This window comes from Eptatretus burgeri, chromosome 2 (assembly GCF_056783735.1).
Source record: "Eptatretus burgeri isolate ZD-2024b chromosome 2, Ebu_testis_v1, whole genome shotgun sequence".
Taxonomy (NCBI): Eukaryota; Metazoa; Chordata; class Myxini; order Myxiniformes; family Myxinidae; genus Eptatretus; species Eptatretus burgeri.
In genome coordinates this window covers 86,447,378-86,468,236 of record NC_140962.1, presented here as the reverse complement: position 1 = coordinate 86,468,236, position 20,859 = coordinate 86,447,378, and the positions used below count along the sequence as shown (strand labels likewise).

Sequence of the window (20,859 nt, the reverse complement as noted above, 5' to 3'; positions counted from 1 at the left end):
TTCCGCACACCATAATGGCGGATCGGCTGTGCCAATTTAATTTCACAATGGCCAGTTGATGGCAATGCTGGCGGAAATGAATGCGAATACGCGACGCAAGGATGCAAACATACAAGAAATCAACAACAAAATGGATGCGAACGTGTGCGATATGCAGGCACTGAGGGGTGATATACAAACACTAAAGGGTGATATGCAGAGCATGGGGTTGAGTCTCCAGATGGGGCAAGAGGCAATGAGGGTAAACTTGAAGGAGGTGAGTGGCGAAATGCGGACCGTGGGTGAGAAAATGGTGGCACCACGTGGCGAGTGACCAAACCGACCAGAGGGAGTGCAAATTGTGTCGGGCCCACGATGGAGACGGGTAAGGTCGGGACGACGAGCGACGCCATAATTGATGGGGAGACGTGTAGGACGAGACACGAGGGGGTGACGGAGAAATTAAACGAGGAGACAGAAACACAGAAATTAAAAGGAATAAAAGTGACAAAGGAGGAAACAGAAGAGACGAAAATCCAGGAGTCAGAAATAATAGAAGAGATACGGCAGATAGATCAGGTGACGGAGATGCAGACATCAAAAGGGGGGAACGAATTGGATGAGGAAAAAGACGAGCACACACAGGTAGAGCGAAGAGTTTACAATGGGGTTGAGCTGGTGGAATGTTTCGTGACCCGGTGCGAGCATCAGGATGGCCTCCTCAAGGAACAAAGGGAGACGGTATGCTCCCTTGAAGCAGATCGCAACAAGATGGGTCTGGTCGAGCCGTGCGAGGTTGAGGGGATGTCTGATGTGAACGGGTACATCGGAGCTTGGGAGGGGGAGGGTATGGAAACCCCGGGATTGCTTGTGGTAGCACGAATCCCCGATATGAATGTGCCGGAGTGTGTGGTGGAGTGTATGAGTGGTACGAGTGTGACAAAATGTCTGTCAAAATGTATGCAGAAAGCGAGTGTCATGGCGTGCGTGCATGGGAATGGTACATGGACCGATCCAGACGGGAGACGGGTGTGGCGAGCCTTCTGCGCCGTATAAAGTTATTTTGGTAACCGTGCCGATCCCGCGAGATGCCGTGAACGGCCCTCGCGCGCGTTTACGTGGAGGGATTCTGGTGCGGGAACGTCCCGCGTTTCAAAAGAGACCATCGCGCGGACAGTTAAAATGTAGGCGAGGGTTGTGTGAATTCGGGAAGCAGGGGTCCACATGCGAACGCGTGTGCGAAGCTCCACGTGCTGCATGCCGCGTGTTCTGTTTGCGGAACGAGCATAGTGGGTTTCCGGGAGGATGCGCTCGTGCTGGCCTGCACGGGAAACCGCGCAGGTTCGGTGCGAAGGTGACGTCATCGGTACGGACCTCGCAGCGCAGGTTACGGGCGAACAGCGCACATTGGCTCACGTGGGGAATCGCTCGGTAGCGAGCGCTCGGTGCGATTAGCAGGGTGACGTCAAGGCAGCAGTTATCACCCGATGCAAGAGACGAATAGGCAAGCCATAAACCACCACCTTGGTGGTGCAAAAAAAGAAAAAAAGCCTCACTTCCAGTACACGGCCCCGGGCAGGACGTGGCAAGCATCCTGTTTGGGCATATAGGAGCATTAGTTAGTGGGAAGGGTTTTGCTTAGTTAGACCGGCCTCATGGGGGCATGAGCTGTCCTCCATGGGGCCCGTGGACTAGTTAGTGGGAATTTAGTTCAGATTTAGAATGGGAAATGGATTTTGGGAGACATGGACAGACATCGAATGTGTAGTGGGGACGTAGCTTCACTACGTAGATTAAATGGAACGTGCACTAGTGTAAGAGACGACAGGGAGCACGAGATAGTTAGGCGATTAATTAGGAGAATGGCAGTATTAGAGTGTATGAGTGAGTTTAAAGGAAAAACAAATGTGTGATGAGTGAGTATGGGTCAGCGGGCCTGAGTGTGTGAATGGAGTGAATGTGGAATGCATGAGTGGGGGGAGGAGTGAATCCCACCCAAGTGACCCTGGGATCAGTGTAATGTATGTTAGTTAGTGGGTTGATCAAATTTACCAAAAGGAGGTCGTTTTGTTGTTGTTGGTGTTGAGAGAAGGCACGAAACGCATTTGGAGGGGTGCAGGAATCCATGGACCGGCTGGGAGCGTAGCTGTTGAAAGGTGAGTATCGAGTAGAGGGCACCCTGGGCACCGGACAGTCGGCCACAGTAGGCCAAGGACCAGGATAGTGTAGTGGGCACGGGCGACCCTCGGAAAGGGACCCGTAGCACCAAAATGCCACGTGGGCATCGGAGGGGGGCAATGCCGGGAAGGGGAACCCCCCCCCCCCCCCCCGCGTTCATAGGGTGCAGGTAGGCTTAGAGACAGCCTCAGGGCCCGGGAGTGCCGTAGTTTGAGATTTGGCAGAGGGGGAATCCCTGCCAAGTGAGCCACGCTGCCCAGCCATGAAATTGTGCGAGGGCACTAGTAAAAATTTGAGGGCTCGGTCAAAATTTATAACGGGACACCAACACGGGCGACGGGAATCATGGTTGTTGGAACCTATAGTTTAAAGAGTCAGGCGTTTGGAAAAGCCCCGGGGTAGTTTAAAGTGTCATAAATGCTAGGATAGTTTGGAAAAACACCCCTTTGCACCATCCATCCCTTCGCTCTCCTTAGGCTGCTGGACCCACCTTGGGAAAGGTTGTTGAAATCGGTAGGAGGCCATTCTGAGGCTTTGTTGGGCCTCGAGGCAGGACACTAGTCTCTCCCTTATTCCCCTCCAAAAAGGAATTTAGGGGTTGGGAGTAGATGGACAGGATAGGTTAGCTGGACAAAGACAGAAAGAGGGTTGGGGAGACGAAATTATTGGAAAAAAATAATAGTAACATAAAAAGGGGCTAAATTTTGTTGTTTTGTTGTGCAAATTAAAGGAGTGGGTATGGACAGAGACAGGCAAAGGCGATAGGTTGGGGGGAGACCATAGGTTAGGTCCGAGCCCTTTGCCAGAGCGGCTGACACCACCGCACTCCCTCCACAAACCTTACGGAACGAGACCAGAGGCCGGCCAGCTTCATATGCTGGCCTGCTTGTGCTGCATCGCCTGGTCCGCATCTGCCTTGCCATACCTCATTTGCTTGCCTTGTCATGACGCCATGCCTGCTGCCCTTATTTGCATTTGCCCCTGTGTCCACCATCACCATGTGCGCCAGGATCATCCAGTGTTTTGTAAGGACTGCCCTGCAGGCAGCCGCACCATGGGGACTGCAATTGTGCAGCCCGTGCGTTCATTTTGTTTTGCATCCATTTCCATGTCCATGAGCCAGAGACTGCATTTAGCAGCCTGGCCACCTCTTCTTGCATAAAGACCACTTCAAATGGCCTGCTGTGTTTGGGTGAGTTGCCTCCAGCAGCTGAAGACTGGAAAAAAGAGAGAAGGTTTAGTGACAAAAAAGGGACCTTTTGAGCAGGCCCTGAAGATGTCTGACCTTCCAGCTGCTGACCACTCACCCACAAAAACTGTTGACATTGTTGTGCCTTCTTTCCCAAAAAATCACAGGTCCTGGGCCATAGTTATGTAGATATTAGTTAAGATTGTAAATAACTTAACCCACCTGTGTGCCTGTCATAGTGCCGGCAATGTAGTTAAGTTGTCCGAGTGAGTCTGATAGTTAAACAGCGCACTAGGTTATTTATTTTTGGGACATGTATAAAAACGTCGCACTCAGGGATCCGCAGGTAAATCGTACCAGGGGAGAACTTACACATGCTGGTCACATGCAAATTTGACGACTCGGCACGAGTCTGTAAAAAGGGGAGGGGGTAGTGTTACGAATTTGGAAGCTTACTGCATACAACAGTCAGGGTCTTTATAGAACAGTTATATCGGTAAGTGAGTGTTTCTAGTTAGGGCCCCCTACCTGTGTCTAATGGGAATTACATACATGCACTGCGAAGTTATTTTGATAGTTAGGGTTTTCTTTTGCATTTTTACACCCCGTATCACAACAACAACACCTTCGCTCCATCCTGACGCCATGATGCTCGTGGCATTCTTCGCGCGCTCGCCAGCAAGCAAACTCGTGGGCGGAGCCTAACATTGGCATGGCGTCCCTTTAAGCCAATCGGCAAGGAGCGAGCGTCTCACCCGCCCCGTTTCCAACTCAGCACCATCACCATTGGGCACGTGGCCAGAGGTGAGGAGGTGGGCGGAGCCACAGATACCTCTGCTCGGGACTCCGGCCAGAGGGGTGGGAGTTTCCCCGCCTACCGTGGGCCTGTCCAATGGAGGACGGCCAAGGAATCGCGTGATGGGTCTGACCAATCGGGAGGCGAGTGGTCTTTTAGAAGCCCCTCCCTCCTGAAAAAGAAGTGTGGTGGTTGTCAGGACGAGTGCGAGGAGGATGGTTGCGCCCCGTCTGCTCTCATCTCGCTGGCGTTGATCTTGTCTCATCTCGACGCTAGCCTGGTCTCATCTCGATGCGGCTGGTCTCATCCTGGCTCACTCGTCTTGGCCAAACCGCACGAGGCGGGAAGGTCCATTTCCTTTTGGGTATTTGTGTGTGCATGTGTGTGTCTGGGGCCCTGTCTTTAAGTAGCAACTGGTAAAGTGCTTTCCTTGTACATTATTTGCATTTCATTTCTTATAGTCGGTTTAACTCTGCCCTTCCGTGTTCCTTCCCCCGATTATTGAATGTTTCAGCTCGTCTTTGTCCTTTCCTTCATTGGTTTAGCATTAATTGTTGTTGGAGTGTTGGTGGAAAACAGGTATACATTAATAAGTGTTGGTGGATTAAAAAGGCTGTTGCTGCTATAGATGTAAATTTGGACCGACGGGACCTCGGTAACCATCCGCTAGGGTTACGCACGGGTTGAACACGGTAACGACTCATCCCGTTCAAGCCCTGTCGAGGGTGTGAATCCCTCGGTAGCTCGCCACATGGGCCTCGAGGTATTTTGAAGTTTGGTAAATAACCCTGTACCACGTGGTTGATTTATTGACGATTCACGGTCCTGTAAGGGACCCGTACCTTCGGAGTTATCCGGGGGTAACGATCTGAATTCCAGGTGTTCGGTGGAGCCGACTCTACTGCTCCATCTAGCGGTCGTGCTCGTCCCCGATACCCGGCCCCCAACACTATAATGTCATAATTATCAAAAAAGATACATACTACGGTGAAAATTTTGTGTCGATCGGACTTACCGTTCCTGAGAAAATGACTTTTAAAGCGAAAAAATCCGAAAATTGCCGGCAGAAAAATGAAAAATAAAAACTACAACTGCCACTTTATAACTGCTGGCAGTGATGACCGGGTACCCAGACGTCTGCCTTTGATACAACATGAGACTTACTGCAGATGATAGTTGCAAAGTTTCGCTTCGATAGGATAAGTCGTTCCAGAGAAAACATTATTTAATAGTGATACAAATGTAGCCTTGCTTCGATACAACGCGGGACTGACGAGTTACGAACCGGGCAGCACAAAGTGTTCAATCTATTTATTCCATATGCAGTTAGCCCTTTTTCCTGATCGTGGGGGAACTTAGCTAAATATAGCATAACAATTGTGCATTTTATGAGGAAGGCACCAAATTTGGCACACTAGTAGCCTATCATATTATGAACAGATTTGGATACTGGGCCATCTCAAATTCAGCCGCTGATGGCTATGGCAGCCATTTTCCACTGCCATCAAAAATTTTGCGATGGCCCAATATCCAAATCTGTTCATAATATGATAGGCTACTAGTGTGCCAAATTTGGTGCTCTCCTCACAAAATGCACAATTGTTATGCTAAGTTGCCCCACTATGGGACATTGTCGGTATTAATTGAAATGCTGTTTTTGCCTCAATCTGTCAAGCTGTTCTGGAGAAGAAGATTTGTTAAATTTATTAATTTTCAATCCAAGATGGCTGACGAACCATGTGACCTATGACATGATAAATTTACATTCTGCTTCCAATCGTGTGGTGGAACATGTGTGTTAAGTTTCATGTTAATCGGATAAGGTGTGTTTTTCTATTCAAGATGGCTGCCAAACCATGTGACTTGTGATGTCATAATTTTTACCATGTATGTCGACATGATGGAAAATAATAGTTGCAAAATTCGCTTCGTTAGATTAAGTAGTTCCAGAGAACATATTATTTAATATTTTTCTTAAATCCAACATGGCTGCCAAACCATGTGACCCATCAATTATTCATGAACAAACTTGTATCCCCTACGCGTGCAGAATAGACCTTTTGAAGTTTCCCCTTGATCTGACCAGCCGTTCTAGAGAAGAAGATGTTTGAAGGTTTTAAGGTCAATTCAATATGGCCGCCAAACCATGTGACCTATCAATAAGAAATTAACAAACATGTAAAAGGACGTCATGGGGAATGTGTGTGTAAAGTTTCGCCTCAATCTGTCCTGCCGTTCTGGAGAAGATAAAAAAAAATTCAAAACAAGATGGCTGCCAAACCAAGTCACCGATGACGTTACAATAATTTTTTTTCTACGGTGAATTGTAGATTGGATGATGCTCAAATTTCAGATTTTTCCCATGCAGTGTTCTACTTCACGAATTTTCACCGGCATACCGCTTCACCGATGACGTCACGAAAAATCACCCGTGTTCCCCATGGGGAGTTATTAAAATGTATGATGCAAAAAAAAATTTCCATTACACCGTTTCAGAGATACAGAGGTCCAAAATTTATCGGTTTTTTTCAAGATGCTGCCCGTACCACGTGACCTATGACGTCATAATTATCATTTAAGTATGCTATCAATAAAGATACATACTATGGTGAAAATTTCGTGTCGATCGGACAGCGTTCCTGAGAAAATGATTTTTAAAGCGAAAGAACCCGAAAATTGCCGGCGGAAAAAGAAAAATAAGAAATAAACAGAAGAAAAACAATAAGTTACCCAGTCCATTAGACGGTACCCTAATAAGGAAAAAATAAACAGAAGAAAAACAATAGGTTACCCAGTCCATTAGACTGGTTACCCTAATGATAATAACTTGAGAGTTCATAGAATACCTCACATGGTAAGGGTCTTTTCAAGTCTTACTTTCCATTTCCTAGCATGATCTGCTGTATATTTCCGATCACGAGCCACCATTTTTGTCTGAATCTCGCTGTTATTCCACCCTCGGAGCGAGCGGAAAATTTGATTGGTCGAGATGGCGTAAAGTTATTTTTTTGTCCAAGCATTGCTGAAATGAAGGTTTTTGGAAGTTCAAACATGTCAGTTTGTGTTCTGCAGTGTTCAATTATGTAATTAAATTGAAGTATAGTTCTAAAGGCTGTAGAATAAAACAAAAACAATAAGTCAGAAGTTTATCACCACCGTTGCACCCTCTTTCACGCCACCTTAATAACGTTTTGCATTAGTTATTCATGCCTGTTGTTTGTGTCCTTTATGACGTCCCTCAAAAGAGTATGTTTCCTGTTCGGCATGGTTTTCAATTTCGTCTGACTGCCAGACAAGCAGACAGATTGAAACAATTGCCTTACTCCTCTCTGTGCATGCATGCTCAGGACGAGATTCCATACATTTTGCCAAATTCAGAGCCAATGTACTGCTCAACTGCAGGGTCATGTTCCGATTAATGTTCTCCAGTGTTCACATTATAAAATTCAATTGAAATTAAGTAGTTCCATTGATCATAGACTGGCGCCTGTTAGACAGACAGAGTGAACCAATTGCTTAACCCTGTTTTGCACTTCACGTGGCTTAATTGTGATTATTGGCATCGCCCATTCCCGAAGCAACAGGAGAGGCTTCTGTCACCCCCTCCCATATGATTCTGCATTGTTAAATGCTCCTACATCTACTTGTAATAACAAGGAAGGTTGAATAATTTTTACCAGTTCAACGTTTTGTGAATTTCGGAATGAGACCATACAAAGATAAACTGACCTTTCCCCATATCGGTTATAAATCACAACTTGTATGTGTAGCTATCAAATCAACCATCAACAAATCGTTTTTAGGTTTTATGTTTTATGATGCATCTTGAATAATGAAAATGTGATTTAAAAATATATATATATTTTATTTTATTTTCATTTCAGACAGAGTGCTCCTTTGTACACGCTTTGGCTCTTTAAGACCATTGGCAATGCCCACCTCTGAAATGCTGATCCCCTTCATTCATCATAATCCATGACAGCTGTTCTAAGTTATCAAAAACGAATCACAGATTTTTGCCATTATATTTCATAATTCCGGGACAAATGGTTAAGATTTCACCAAAGCAGGTTGTGTTAGCATTTTAAGCTGTTGGCTTACTTCAGATTGAGGCTGTGGATGCATATTAGTCATGGCCTTTGTATTCATTGCAGAAAGGTAAACATATTTTGACTATGCATTTCTTTGGTTGATGTCAATAATTCGATGTTATTTAGTTTGTTTACAATAAAAAAATAAAACTTTCTTTGCTTTCTTTGCAGGAACACAAGGCGAGCAGCAGAGGTCTGGATGGACAGCTATAAAGAGCTGTACTACCAGGCACGTCCTGCAGCCAAGTACCGGCCATACGGAGAGTGAGTCGATGAACGACCTTTAAACAACCTTTGGTCCACCTTTTCTCTTTCAAGCCTGTCTACATTATCTCTTGTTTTCTTAACCCTCAAGAGTGAACTTTTAAACTTGTCTCCCTCCTATAAAATCTGGTGGAACTGTTAAGTCTGTCTCTGGAGAATGCTTTCCTTCCATCCCTTCCCTCTCTTGAAATGGCACCACAGCCGACTCCGCTTGTGAGAAGGCGGAATGACTCAATTCTGTGTTTGCTTCCAAATCTTGTGTCCCCAACCCCTCACTCTCGGAACCCATCCTTCCCTGTCATACCCAACTGCTCCTGGACTGTGTGTCTTTTGCACCTGTGAAGGTGGAGAAGGTTCTTTCATTCCTTCACTCTGACTCTGACTCTGATTCTGCTACTGGACCAGATGACATCAGCTCATGTGTCCTAAAAACCTGCTCTGTTGCTTTTGCACTTCCTCTCTCTGCCATTTTCACCCTATTATTTGCCATAGGCCATCTTCCCTTTTCTTGGAAATTGGCCAACATGACTGCATTACATATAAAAGGTGCAAAAACTGGTCCCCTTAACTATGGACCTATTGACTTGCTTCTAATCATCAGCAAGGTCATGGATTCCTTTTCATCATTCCTTTTCCCCAACAACCAGGTCACTCCACCTTGGACATGCTGCTTCCACTCATCCAACAATGGCAATGGAGGCCCTCAATGTCAGATGTGAGATTAGGACTCTCTCTCTCTCTCTCTCTCTCTCTCTCTCTCTCTCTCTCTCTCTCTCTCTCTCTCTCTCTCTCTCTCTCTCTCTCTCTCTCTCTCTCTCTCTCTCTCTCTGGACATATCTCATGCTTTTGATACAGTCTGGCATCCCGCATTGCTCTCCAAACTGTTTGCTTATGCCATTCAAGGCCAACTCCACACATGGCTTCCTGACTTGCTCTGCTCTCGTAGTCAACGTGTGGCTCTCAATGGAATCCTTTCATCTCTTCTCCCTGTCAAGGCTGGAGTACCCAAAAGTAGTGGTCTGGACCCAGTCCTATTCCTCATCTTCATGAATGATCTCTCTGACTCTGGAAAATCCCCTTTATTTATTTACTTCAGAAGGAAGCAGAGGCTTCACTCTCTGCCGTGACACCCTTCATCCTTCAGACGGGCAGGCAACAGCCTCTTCCCACTCTTCCGACCTTGACAAAATCACAATATGGTCAAACACTTGGAATATGTCTCAATCCTATCAAATCTCGCACTCATTATCTCTCTCCAAAAGGACCACTTGGAACCCTCCCCCCGTCCCCCAATCTGCTTTCTTAACAATCCTCTTGAGGAAATTCAATCATTCAAACTCCTGGGTCTCACTATCAGCCTTGATCTTTCTTAGGCAAACCACATTTCAAAGTTGACCTTCCAATAGGGCATCTTCCATCATACAAAGTCCTTCCTTGGCTCACCTGAACTCTTATCCACCTACAAGGCCTTCGTCTACAGTTTGATGGAGTACTGCTGTTCCCTCTGGGCTGGCTCTCCTACCTCACATCTTGCTCAGCTTGGTGCCATGGAAACCAAAGCCTTAAAGATTATTGGAATCTCCTGCGATGAAGTTGAGTCTAAGGGTCAATCAATTCACCATTGCAAACAGGTCATCGGTCTCTATCCTCTCCCACCTCTTTTCTGGTCTTGCACCCTATGCTCTTTCCATGCTTTGTCCCCCACCCCCAGGTTTCTGCAAGATGCACATGGTCCATCATCATTCCCCTTCTGGTGAAACTAATTAAATCCAGGATCACTCCTCATCTCCATTCATTTGTTCCTCTTCTTTTTTTTTTCCTGCCTGTGGAACAAACTTCCACATCCTCTTCAATCTCATTCTTCCCTCCAGGTACCCAAGACTGCTGTTCACAACCATGTCAAATTGTCCCCAATCCAAAACCATGATTTTTTTTTTCGACCCTCATTAACCCCCAACTCCAAGCTCTCCTCCTTCCAAATTTCCAGTTTTCCCTCCTTGGAGTTTTCTTTTGTATCCATCTTGTCCATCCCATGCATCCTCTCCTGCCCCCATTCCTCCCCACACCCATTCTTTATCCAAGTCTGCCTCTATCTTGGCCTTGAATTCTGCTATTGGTGTTTCCTCCTCTCTCCACTCTTCCTTTTGTTCTGTTGCATCCTGATTCCCAATTCCATTCAGTGTACGAGTACTAGCTCTTCCACGAACCTCAACTATCTATTTAGGTATACAAAAAAAAAATCGATGATTTTCTTCATTACTGATATCTAAATTATCAACCTCTTCCATGTGCAGCATCAGTAACCGGCTGGACTTGAAGCGCCATCTCACATGTCGACCGTTTCGGTGGTTTCTCCTCAACATCTACCCAGAGCTAATTGCTTCAGGCCAGCCAGTTGTGGGCACTCTGCATCACGGCAACCGTTGTCTTGAGGCCATTTCTGGCACACATGCGGGAGACTTGCCTAATGTTGTGCTGACACTGTGTTTGGGGATGCAGGAGAGAAATGTGCCACCACAACAGGTATGGGTTGGTTTTCTAGAGGCTATGTTTTCAAAAGGGCTAGTTATATTTGTGTCTCATTCTGTGTATAGATACTGGGAAGACCTTAAATCTCCTTAACTCTTGTCTTGGCTCTGGCTGCTTCGCAGATTTGGGAAAGAAAGGAATTGCAGCTACGCCAGGGAACACTGTGCCTTTCTGTGCTCACCACTTCCCCTGGCTCCCTGGCTGTATTTATACCCTGTCAAGCATCTGACGGAAAACAGGTATACATCTGTGACGACCCTAACAGCCTGGTACCCATATTAAAGAGGGATCCAAGCAGAGAAAATCAATCTATACTAATATAAGGATATAAGGGTGTGTGTGTGCGTGCGTGCGTTTGTGCGCGCGCCAGTCAGTGTGTCTCCTCCATAACTCCAAAACCATAAAACCTGGCAGCTTGAAACTGTGTATGCATACAAAGAAAACTCAAAGGAAGTGCAAGAGTGAAAATTGGTTGTTTAGGGTAAATTAAAACACCCCTTTTGAAGATAATTAACGGTCTTATTTAATTATGTCCATCGGGCGATCCTCGGCCACCTCACCCTCTGGGTCTTAAGGCATTTCCTGGGTAACCTCGCTGAGGTCTGAAGCCGCCATGTTTTTTGGCCTGCTCAACCATGCTTTAATTTGGAACAGGCCGCAACGATTTATTAATGACAAATAGATGTAAGGTCCAGATTTGAAAGTATCAGTAGTTCCAACTGAAAAAAGTGTTGATTTGTTCAGTTCGGACATTGCACGGGCGTTTCCGGGTGCACAGGTGTGTGTGTGTGTGTGTGTGTGTGTGTGTGTGTGTGTGTGTGTGTGTGTGTGTGTGTGTGTGTGTGTGTGTGTGTGTGTGTGTGTGTGATCTCTATGTGTGGTGGGGGGGTATTGGGAGGTGAAACAGATACTGATCAGGTGTGTGTGTGTGTGTGTGTGTGAGATCTCCACGTTGGTGGGGGAGGGGGTGTTGGGAGGTGAAACAGATACTGATCGTGTGTGCGTGTGTGTGTGTGTGTGTGTGTGTGTGTGTGTGTGTGTGTGTGTGTGTGTGTGTGTGTGTGTGTGTGTGTGTGTGTGTGTGTGTGTGTGTGTGTGTGTGTGTGTGTCGTTGACTGCTATCTACATTTGTGGGTTTCAGAATATGGAATGGAGTCCTCCCAGGACAGGCTCAAAGCATCCACCTTCATTTTAGTAAAGGGATCACGATTCATGGACCAAGCTGAGAAGTTTTCTATTCTCAAAGTTTTATGCCGAGGGCTCTCTTCAGGATTGTCGCTGAGCCATGGACAGCTTCCAACTGTAGTTCGTTTAAAATTATATTCCCAGTGATTGTTTTTAGCTCCCCTGTAAAGTAGTTCCGGGGAGCTTATGGGATGGCGCGTCGTCTCTCCGTCCACAAAATACTTGCAACTTCTCAGAAACTACACATAAGATTTCAATGAAATTTGACCACAACCTTCATCACCCATGATGGCATTAAAAAAAGGGGTCGGAAGGGGTCTACAGAAGAAGTTTACGGTTTGGGGAGGGGGGGGGGAATGGGCTAGCTCCCCAAAGAGTTCTTTGCTTTCTTCTCAGAAACGATACACACAATTCCGATGAAACTTCACGATAACAATCAGCAGCACCCATGACGTACCAAAGTTTGTTCATCACATGACAAAAATCTTGCTCTAAGGAGATTTAAGGGGGGTTGCCCCCCAAAATAATTATTTGCTTTCTTCTCCAAAACTATACATCCAATTCCGATGAAACTTGACCAGCATCTTCACCACCTGTGATGTACTAAAGTTTGTTCACGACGTCAAAAAAAAAACTGGGGTCTAGGAGGGTCGATGGGGAGAGGGGATTGCCCCACAAAATATGTATTTGCTTTCTTCTCAAACGACACACGCAATTCCAACCAAACTTGACCACCATCTTCACCACCCGTGATGTACCAAAGTTTATTCACGACATTAAAAAAGGGGTTTGATGGGGGGGGGGTTGCCCCCCCCAAAATATGTATTTGCTTTCTTTTCTGAAGCCACGCACACAATTTCCATAAAACTTGACCGCAACCTTTATCACCCATGATGTATCATGGTTTGTTCATGGCATTAAAAAAAAAAAATCCATAGGTATTTACTTTCTTCTCCATTAAATATTTTGTGAGTCATCCATGCCTACCAGCGGTTGCCTGGTTTTCTTATCCAGCCACTACCAGGTGAACGCTCAGGGGCACTGCCCCTATGTTTAATATCTCTGTTAGGTTCTTTCTCATCATTCCTGTAGGTCCAGCTATCACTGGTACATCTTTGGCATTCTTCAGCTTCCAGGATTTTCTCACTTCATTCTTGAGGTCTTGGTGTTTGGTCATTTTCTTGATTTCTGCATCGTTTAATCCAAAATCACTGCTATTAACTAACACCTCAATAAGCAGTGCCTTCTTCTCTTTGTTTTTTTTTGTACCGAAGTATGATATCTGGTCACAACGCTTTGTTTTCGATGTTCACGCTTGATGGGATCATTAGTTTGTACGTGAGCGGTAGGTACTTCCATGTTTTCAGTGATTACTTTTGGCTCCTGTTCCCACAAATTTTCTGGAACTGGGACATCAAAGTTTTTGCAGATGTGCCAGTGGATTACTTTACAAACTCTGTTGTGTCGTTGTTTGTGCAGCTGTTCTGACGTGTGTGTGTGTGTGTGTGTGTGTGTGTGTGTGTGTGTGTGTGTGTGTGTGTGTGTGTGTGTGTGTGTGTGTGTGTGTGTGTGTGTGTGTGTGTTCGTTCGGTCATTAAGCATAACATATCATTATCTTTACGAACCCCACCTCAAGCCCTCACCTTTCTCTTCTTTTTTTCTTTCTATTTTTTTTCCATTTTCTCTATCTATCTTTATCTCTCTCTCTCCCATAGTACGCAACATTTGGTGAGGCATAGCTCTCCCCACCTCCCCCCCTTTCCTTGCTTCCCCTCCCTCCTGCCTCTTCTCTCTCCTCTCTGTCCCTCCCCTCCCTCCTCTCTCAGCCCCCTCCTCAATACCCCCCCATCAGCGAAGCGACGGGTTGTATTTGCTCGTAATAGATATACAGTGGGGAGAACAAGTATTTGATACACTGCTGATTTTGCAGGTTTCCCCACTAACAAAGCACCTGGAGGTCTGTAATTTTTATCATAGGTACACTTCAACTGTGAAAGACGGAATCTAAAACAAAAATCCTGAAAATCACATTGTATGATTTTAAAATAATTAATTTGCATTTTATTGCATGAAATAAGTATTTGATCACCTACCAACCAGTAAGAATTCCAGCTCTCACAGACCTGTTAGTTTTGTCTTTAAGAAGCCCTCCCATTCTCCACTCATTACCTGTATTAACTGCATCTGTTTGAACTCGTTATCTGCATAAAAGACAGCTGTCCACACTCAATCAATCAGACTCCAACATCTCCACAATGGGCAAGACCAGAGTGCTGTTCATGGACATCAGGGACAAAATTGTAGACTTGCACAAGGCTGGGATGGGCTACAGGATAATTGGCAAGCAGCTTGGTGAGAAGGCAACAACTGTTGGCGCAATTATTAGAAAATGGAAGAAGTTCAAGATAACAGTCAATCTTCCTCGGCCTGGGGCTCCATGCAAGATCTCATCTCGTGGACCCTCACTGATCATGAGAAAGGTGAGGGATCAGCCCAGAACAACACGGCAGGACCTGGTCAATGACCTGAAGAGAGCTGGGACCACAGCATCAAAGAAAACCATAAGTAAAACACTATGCTGTCATGGATTAAAATCCTGCAGCGCACGCAAGGTCTCTCTGCTCAAGCCAGAGCATGTCCAGGCCCGTCTGAAGTTTGCCAATGACCATCTGGATGATCCAGGGGAGGAATGGGAGAAGGTCATGTGGTCTGATGTGACCAAAATAGAGCTTTTTGGTATAAACTCCACTCGCCGTGTTTGGAGGAAGAAGAAGGATGAGTACAACCCCAAGAACACCATCCCAACTGTGAAGCATGGAGGTGGAAACATCATTCTTTGGGGATGCTTTTCTGCAAAGGGGACAGGACGACTGCACCGTATTGAGGGGAGGATGGATGGGGCCATGTATCGTGAGATCTTGGCCAACAACCTCCTTCCCTCAACAAGAACATTGAAGATGGGGCGTGGCTGGGTCTTCCAGCATGACAACGACCCGAAACACACAGCCAGGGCAACTAAGGAGTGGCTCCGTAAGAAGCATCTCAAGGTCCTGGAGTGGCCTAGCCAGTCCCCAGACCTGAAACAAGTAGAAAATCTTTGGAGGGAGCTGAAAGTCTGTGTTGCCCAGCGACAGCCCCGAAACCTGAAGGATCTAGAGAAGATCTGTATGGAGGAGTGGGCCAAAATCCCTGCTGCAGTCTGTGCAAACCTGATTAAGAACTATAGGAAATGTCTGATCTCTGTAATTGCAAACAAAGGTTTCTGTACCAAATATTAAGTTCTGTTTTTCTAGTGTATCAAATACTTATTTCATGCAATAAAATGCAAATTAATTATTTTAAAATCATACAATGTGATTTTCAGGATTTTTGTTTTAGATTCCGTCTTTCACAGTTGAAGTGTACCTATGATAAAAATTACAGACCTCTACGTGCTTTGTAAGTGGGAAAACCTGCAAAATCAGTGGTGTATCAAATACTTGTTCTCCCCACTGTACATACTGTTCACATTTTAAGTCTTTCTTAGCAGAATGGTGAAGTTTATTTATTTATTTTTTTATTTTTGTATACCTTGACGAGGCTCGTATGAGAGCTAACACACAACTCACAGCAAGGGGGCATGAGACAAGAGGGACGGGAGTGGGAGGGACAAAACAGTGGGGAACAGACACATTCGGTGAACTGTGGAAGGGAGAGGGATGGGGATGGGACGGGGAACATGGCGAAGAGAAGATGGACATTACAGGGACTTTCAGGAAGGAAAGCAGGAGAATTGAAGGAAGTGGGCTTGGGTGGATTATCGGGGGTAGAAAAGATCGAGGATTTGGATGGGGGATGATAAGAGGTGGTGGTGAACAGCTGTTTTGAAAGCCTGGAGGGAAGAATGGGAAAGAATAGAGTGAGGAAGTTTATTCCAAAGGTGGGAAAAAAGAGGAATGAAAGAGTTAAGATGAGCAGTGATTCGTGATTTTGGTAGTTTTACCAGAAGGGGGTTGTTGGCGGACCTTGAGCGCCCTGTGGAAATGTGGTGGGGACAAATCACAGAGAGAGCAGGGGGGGCAAGGCTGGAGAGGAGTCGGTAGAAGACAGAAAGACCACCGACCAACCTGCGGTGATTGAGTGAGAGGCCCAAAGACTCAGCTTCATTGCGGGAGATGCCGATAATCCTAAATGCTCTGGTTTCGACAGCGTGAAGCCGAGAAAGGTGGGAGGCAGGAGCACCAGCCCAGAGGGGAGAGCAGTACTCCATCAGGCTACGGACAAAAGCTTTGTAAGTGGTCAGGAGCTCAAGAGGGCCGAGGAAGGACTTAGCACGACGGAGGATTCCCAGTCGGCGACTGGCTTTTGAGGCGAGGTTGGAAATGTGACTTTCCCAGGAAAGGTCATGGCAGATAGTGAGACCCAGAAACTTGAAAGAAAAGACTTCTTCCAGAGGATTGTTGAGAAGTGGATGGGGGGGTTTCTAAACGGTCCTTTCGAAGAGACATAGTGAGAGTGTGAGATTTGTCTGGATTGAAAGACATGTTCCACGTGTTGGACCAGTTTGTGATTTTATCCAGATCTGCAGTGAGCGAAGAAGCTGCTGCTTGCCGGTCTGAGGGATGACAGATGGTACGGCAGAGGGTGGAGTCGTCGGCAAAGAGAAATAGAGGATTTTCCAGAGAGTCAGAGAGATCATTGATGAAAACCAGAAAAAGAACAGGGCCCAGAACGCTACCTTGAGGAACTCCAGCCTGCACAGGAAGAGGGGATGAAAGAACTCCATTTAGGGCCACACGTTGACTGCGACAGGAACTGCCTTTACGAAATGAAGTAAGCTTCTGTGGCTACTTTTAAAGAACAAATTCTTGTATTACTCCAACTAACAAAGCACCAGTAAGTGCCTTTGACATGCCACAAATGAGGTGAAGTATTGCAGTACCTTGGTTATATTAACAGATAAACCATCCCAGAATGGCTGTTTCACCCTTTGAGGCTCATCAACACAAGGTGATTTGAACCCTGAGCTCCTTGGACTTTCATCTATACCACCCTGAGCTCCTTGGAGAAAAATGCGGCCGCTCCGGTATATGGAGGTTTGAATAGCGGCCCTTATAACGGCCGCAAGGGTTCAGAAGGTTAAACTAATGTGACCACAAGTATAATAAATATTTCTTCACTTCAAAGTGTCTGGGATTACATTATGCCAGATTATGCATAATTTAAGCTGGAGCACCAACTACAGTGATTTGAAAAAAAAAAAAAAGTTTGGCAATTGCCTTTCTACCCAGAAATAGTGAATATAGGGGAAGGGGGAGGGTATCTCTTTTACTACAGATAAGTCAACTTGTGACTTCTTGAAATTGGAAGTAATGCTGGATAATCAAAGCAGAAGCATGCATGATGTTCCTTGGACAAATGCAGATAATGAAATGCACTTTTATATTCTTATCTACCTGTTACCAATATGTCAGGAAATGGATTACAGCAGACCCTCCCCATCCGTGGTGGTTACGTTCTTAAAAAATCCCGCGATGGACAAAACCGTGATGCGCAAAGTTAAGACCTTGTGGAAAAAGTAGGGTTAAGGGGAATCAACTCGAAAACGTATCGACTTTTTTGCCGAAACTACAGTCGTAAAAATGAAAAACACTTGACATTGTACATAGTGTTGATGATACTTGAAGGCATTGGAGGTCATTGAGATGACGACGTCCCGAGCTTAGGGTTGTCAGGGTCATCAGATTTTGTGAAGAAGGGGGTGATCTTTGTCTGCTTTGCTTTGTTCTGCATGTCCTTGAATACCTCTGTTTAAGGTGCCATGACAGCATCCATCTCGCATATGAATTTCAAGCACCTTTCCATGAAGACTTGTTCTTCTTCTTTTGGCGTTGATGGCATTTTCAGAGTCATGAGGCTTGTATATATGCCACGCATCTAAACACTTCGGCTGGAGCAGACAAGTACGGGGGACTTTATATTGGAAGACCCGTTTCTTTTGAAATTTCAACAACGATTTGCAGAGTCGAGGGTACTTCTGGCTCAATCGGCACAGGGTGTCCGGTACACCCGATCCCCATCTCTCAGGCAGAGTGGGAGAGGCACGATCTGGATCCACTGCACTGAGGGCATTGTGTGAAGATGTGATCCAAATCTTCGGGAACCCTACACGGCTCGCAGAATCCTGTTGGGTGACACCCTATCCTATGTACAGTGCCTTCAGAAAGTATTCACATTTTGTTGTTACCGTCTGAATTTTAAATTGATTAAATTTTTTTAAAAATTGTCACCAATCTACACAAAATACTCCAAAATGACAAGGTGAAAACGTTTTTAGAACTGTTTGTTTTTTTTAAAAGTTATTTTAAAATTAAAAGCTGAACTCTCTTGCGTCAATCAGTATTCAACCCCCTGAGTCAATACTTTGTAGAAGCACCTTTGGCAGCGATTACTGCTTCGAGTCTTCTGGGATATGTTTATTAGCTTTGCACATCTGGATTTGGGGATTTTCTCCCATTCTTCCTTGCAGATTTACTCAAGCTCTGTCAAATTGCATGGGGAGCATCAGTGAACAGCAATCTTCAAGTCTTTCTTCAGATTCTCAATGAGATTCAAGTCTGGGCTTTGGCTGCGCCACTCAAGGGCTCTCACATTCTTGTTCTGAAGCCATTCCAGTGTTTCTTTGTCTGTATGCTTGGGGTCGTTGTCCTGTTGGAACGTACATCTTTGCCGCAGTGTCAGGTCTTTTTCACTCTGAAGCAGGTTCTCCTCAAAGATTTGCCTGTATTCGGCTCCATTCATTGTTTTCTCTATCCTTACAAGTCTCCCTGTCCCTGCTGCTGAAAATCATCCCCATAACATGATGCTGCCACCAGCATGCTTCACAGTAGGGATGGTGTTAGATGGGTGATGAGCTGTGCTCGGTTTCCGCCAGATGTAGCACTTTGCATTCAGGCCAAAGAGTTCAATTTTCATTTCATCAGACCACAACATATTTTGCCTCATGCTCTCAGAGTCTTTTGCAAACTCCGGGTGTGCTGTCATGTGCCTTTTTCTCAGGAGTGGCTTCCATCTGGCCACTCTCCCATGAAGCCGAGATTTGTGAAGTGCTGCAGAGATTGTTATCCTTCCGGCAGGTTCTCCGATCTCAGCCAAGGAACTCTGTAGTTCTGTTAGAGTGGTCATTAGGTTCTTGGTCACCTCCTTGATTGACCAAGGTCCTTCTTGCCCGATTCCTTAGTTTGGTCGGACGGCCAGCTCAAGGAAGAGTCTGGGTAGTTTCACATTCTTTCAATTTCCTAATGATGGAGCTCACTGTGCTCTTGGGAACTTTCAACACTCTAGAAATTGTTTTATATCCTTCCCCAGATCTATGCCTCCTCACAATTCTATCTCAGAGCTCTATGGACAGTTCCTTGGACCTCATGGTAGGGTTTTTGCTCTGACATGCACTATGAACTGTGGGACCTTGTATAGAAAGGTGTGTTTCTTTCTAAATCATGTGCAATCAATTGAATTGGCCACAGGTGGACTCCAATCAAGTTGTAGAGACATCTCAAGGATTATCAAAGGAAATTGGACGCACCTGAGCTCAATGTGGAGTGTCAAAGCACAGGGGTTTAATACTCATTGACTCAAGACATTTCAGATTTTTATTTTTAATTAATTTGTAAAAATTTCTTGAAACATGTTTTCACTTTGTCATTATGGGGTGTTTTGTGCAGACATTAGGTAGATATTTTGTACAAATAATTTAAATTTCATCCATTTTAAATTCAGGCTGTAACACAACAAAATGTGACAAACGTCAATGGGTATGACTACTTTCTGAAGGCACTGTAAATTAATTTAGAGCACAATGCCTGAGTCTGAGCCTGTGGATGATTGCCTGGTCTCTTTGGGAGGGTGAGGAACTCAATGAAAACGAGCGAAAACCACTCAAGATATGTGCCTCATTCTGCTTTATCCCAAGTGTTCTTTTTCACTCACCTCACTTAAAAACAAACAAACAAATATTTTTGCTCGGAAAAAAAATAACAACCATGAACTCATTCTGCATTTTATTTCCTTCCTTGGTTCATTCATTATTTCTTCCTTTCTCATGACCTCCCAATTAAACCAACACTCATCATTTGATTAATCTTCTTCTTAACTATTTACTGTCACGAACAGCCCACGATATCACATGATAACAGTCCGTGTGGAGCGGTATCGTAAGAGTAACCGAGTCTGTGCTGGAGTGAGCATGGGGCTGTGAAGTGAGACTGAGATGAGGGGTTGTGTATTCCTCTGTGCCAGACCACGATCGGCACATTTTACCACAATAGTTCAATCGCGATCGAGCGAACCTGCGATTGGGGTGGGCCTGCTGTATTTCCTATTTTCTTTTCCCACATTTTCTGAGGCTCATGGAAGAGATGTTAAATACAAATCACGCACGCACATGCAGACACCAAACAACACAGGACTTGACTTTTAACACAAGACCAACACAACCGATGACCTTGGTAGAAGTAACTTCTGGGTGCCGGCGGTGTTGAATTTCTCTCCACAGTCAGCAGGACATTTTAAGAGGAAATCTTGACCTTTCCCTCCCAAACCACCACTCCACCTCTTGGGATACTATCCCATGGGGGTGATCTGTGCTTCATCCATTTCAAATGCTTGTT

At 45.4% G+C, this 20,859-nt stretch overlaps 1 protein-coding gene across 8 annotated transcripts in view; it reads left to right on the top strand.

The window, feature by feature from the left end:
* LOC147032489 (polypeptide N-acetylgalactosaminyltransferase 14-like) overlaps positions 1-20,859 on the top strand; it is a 157,209-nt gene that overhangs the window by 92,573 nt on the left and 43,777 nt on the right. For all 8 annotated transcript variants that reach the window (XM_085870172.1, XM_085870169.1, XM_085870170.1 and 5 more), the window contains 3 exons: positions 8,405-8,497; positions 10,792-11,020; positions 11,149-11,265. In XM_085870172.1, the coding sequence (XP_085726298.1) occupies positions 8,405-8,497; positions 10,792-11,020; positions 11,149-11,265 (439 nt within the window). The remainder of the gene's footprint in view (positions 1-8,404; positions 8,498-10,791; positions 11,021-11,148; positions 11,266-20,859) is intronic.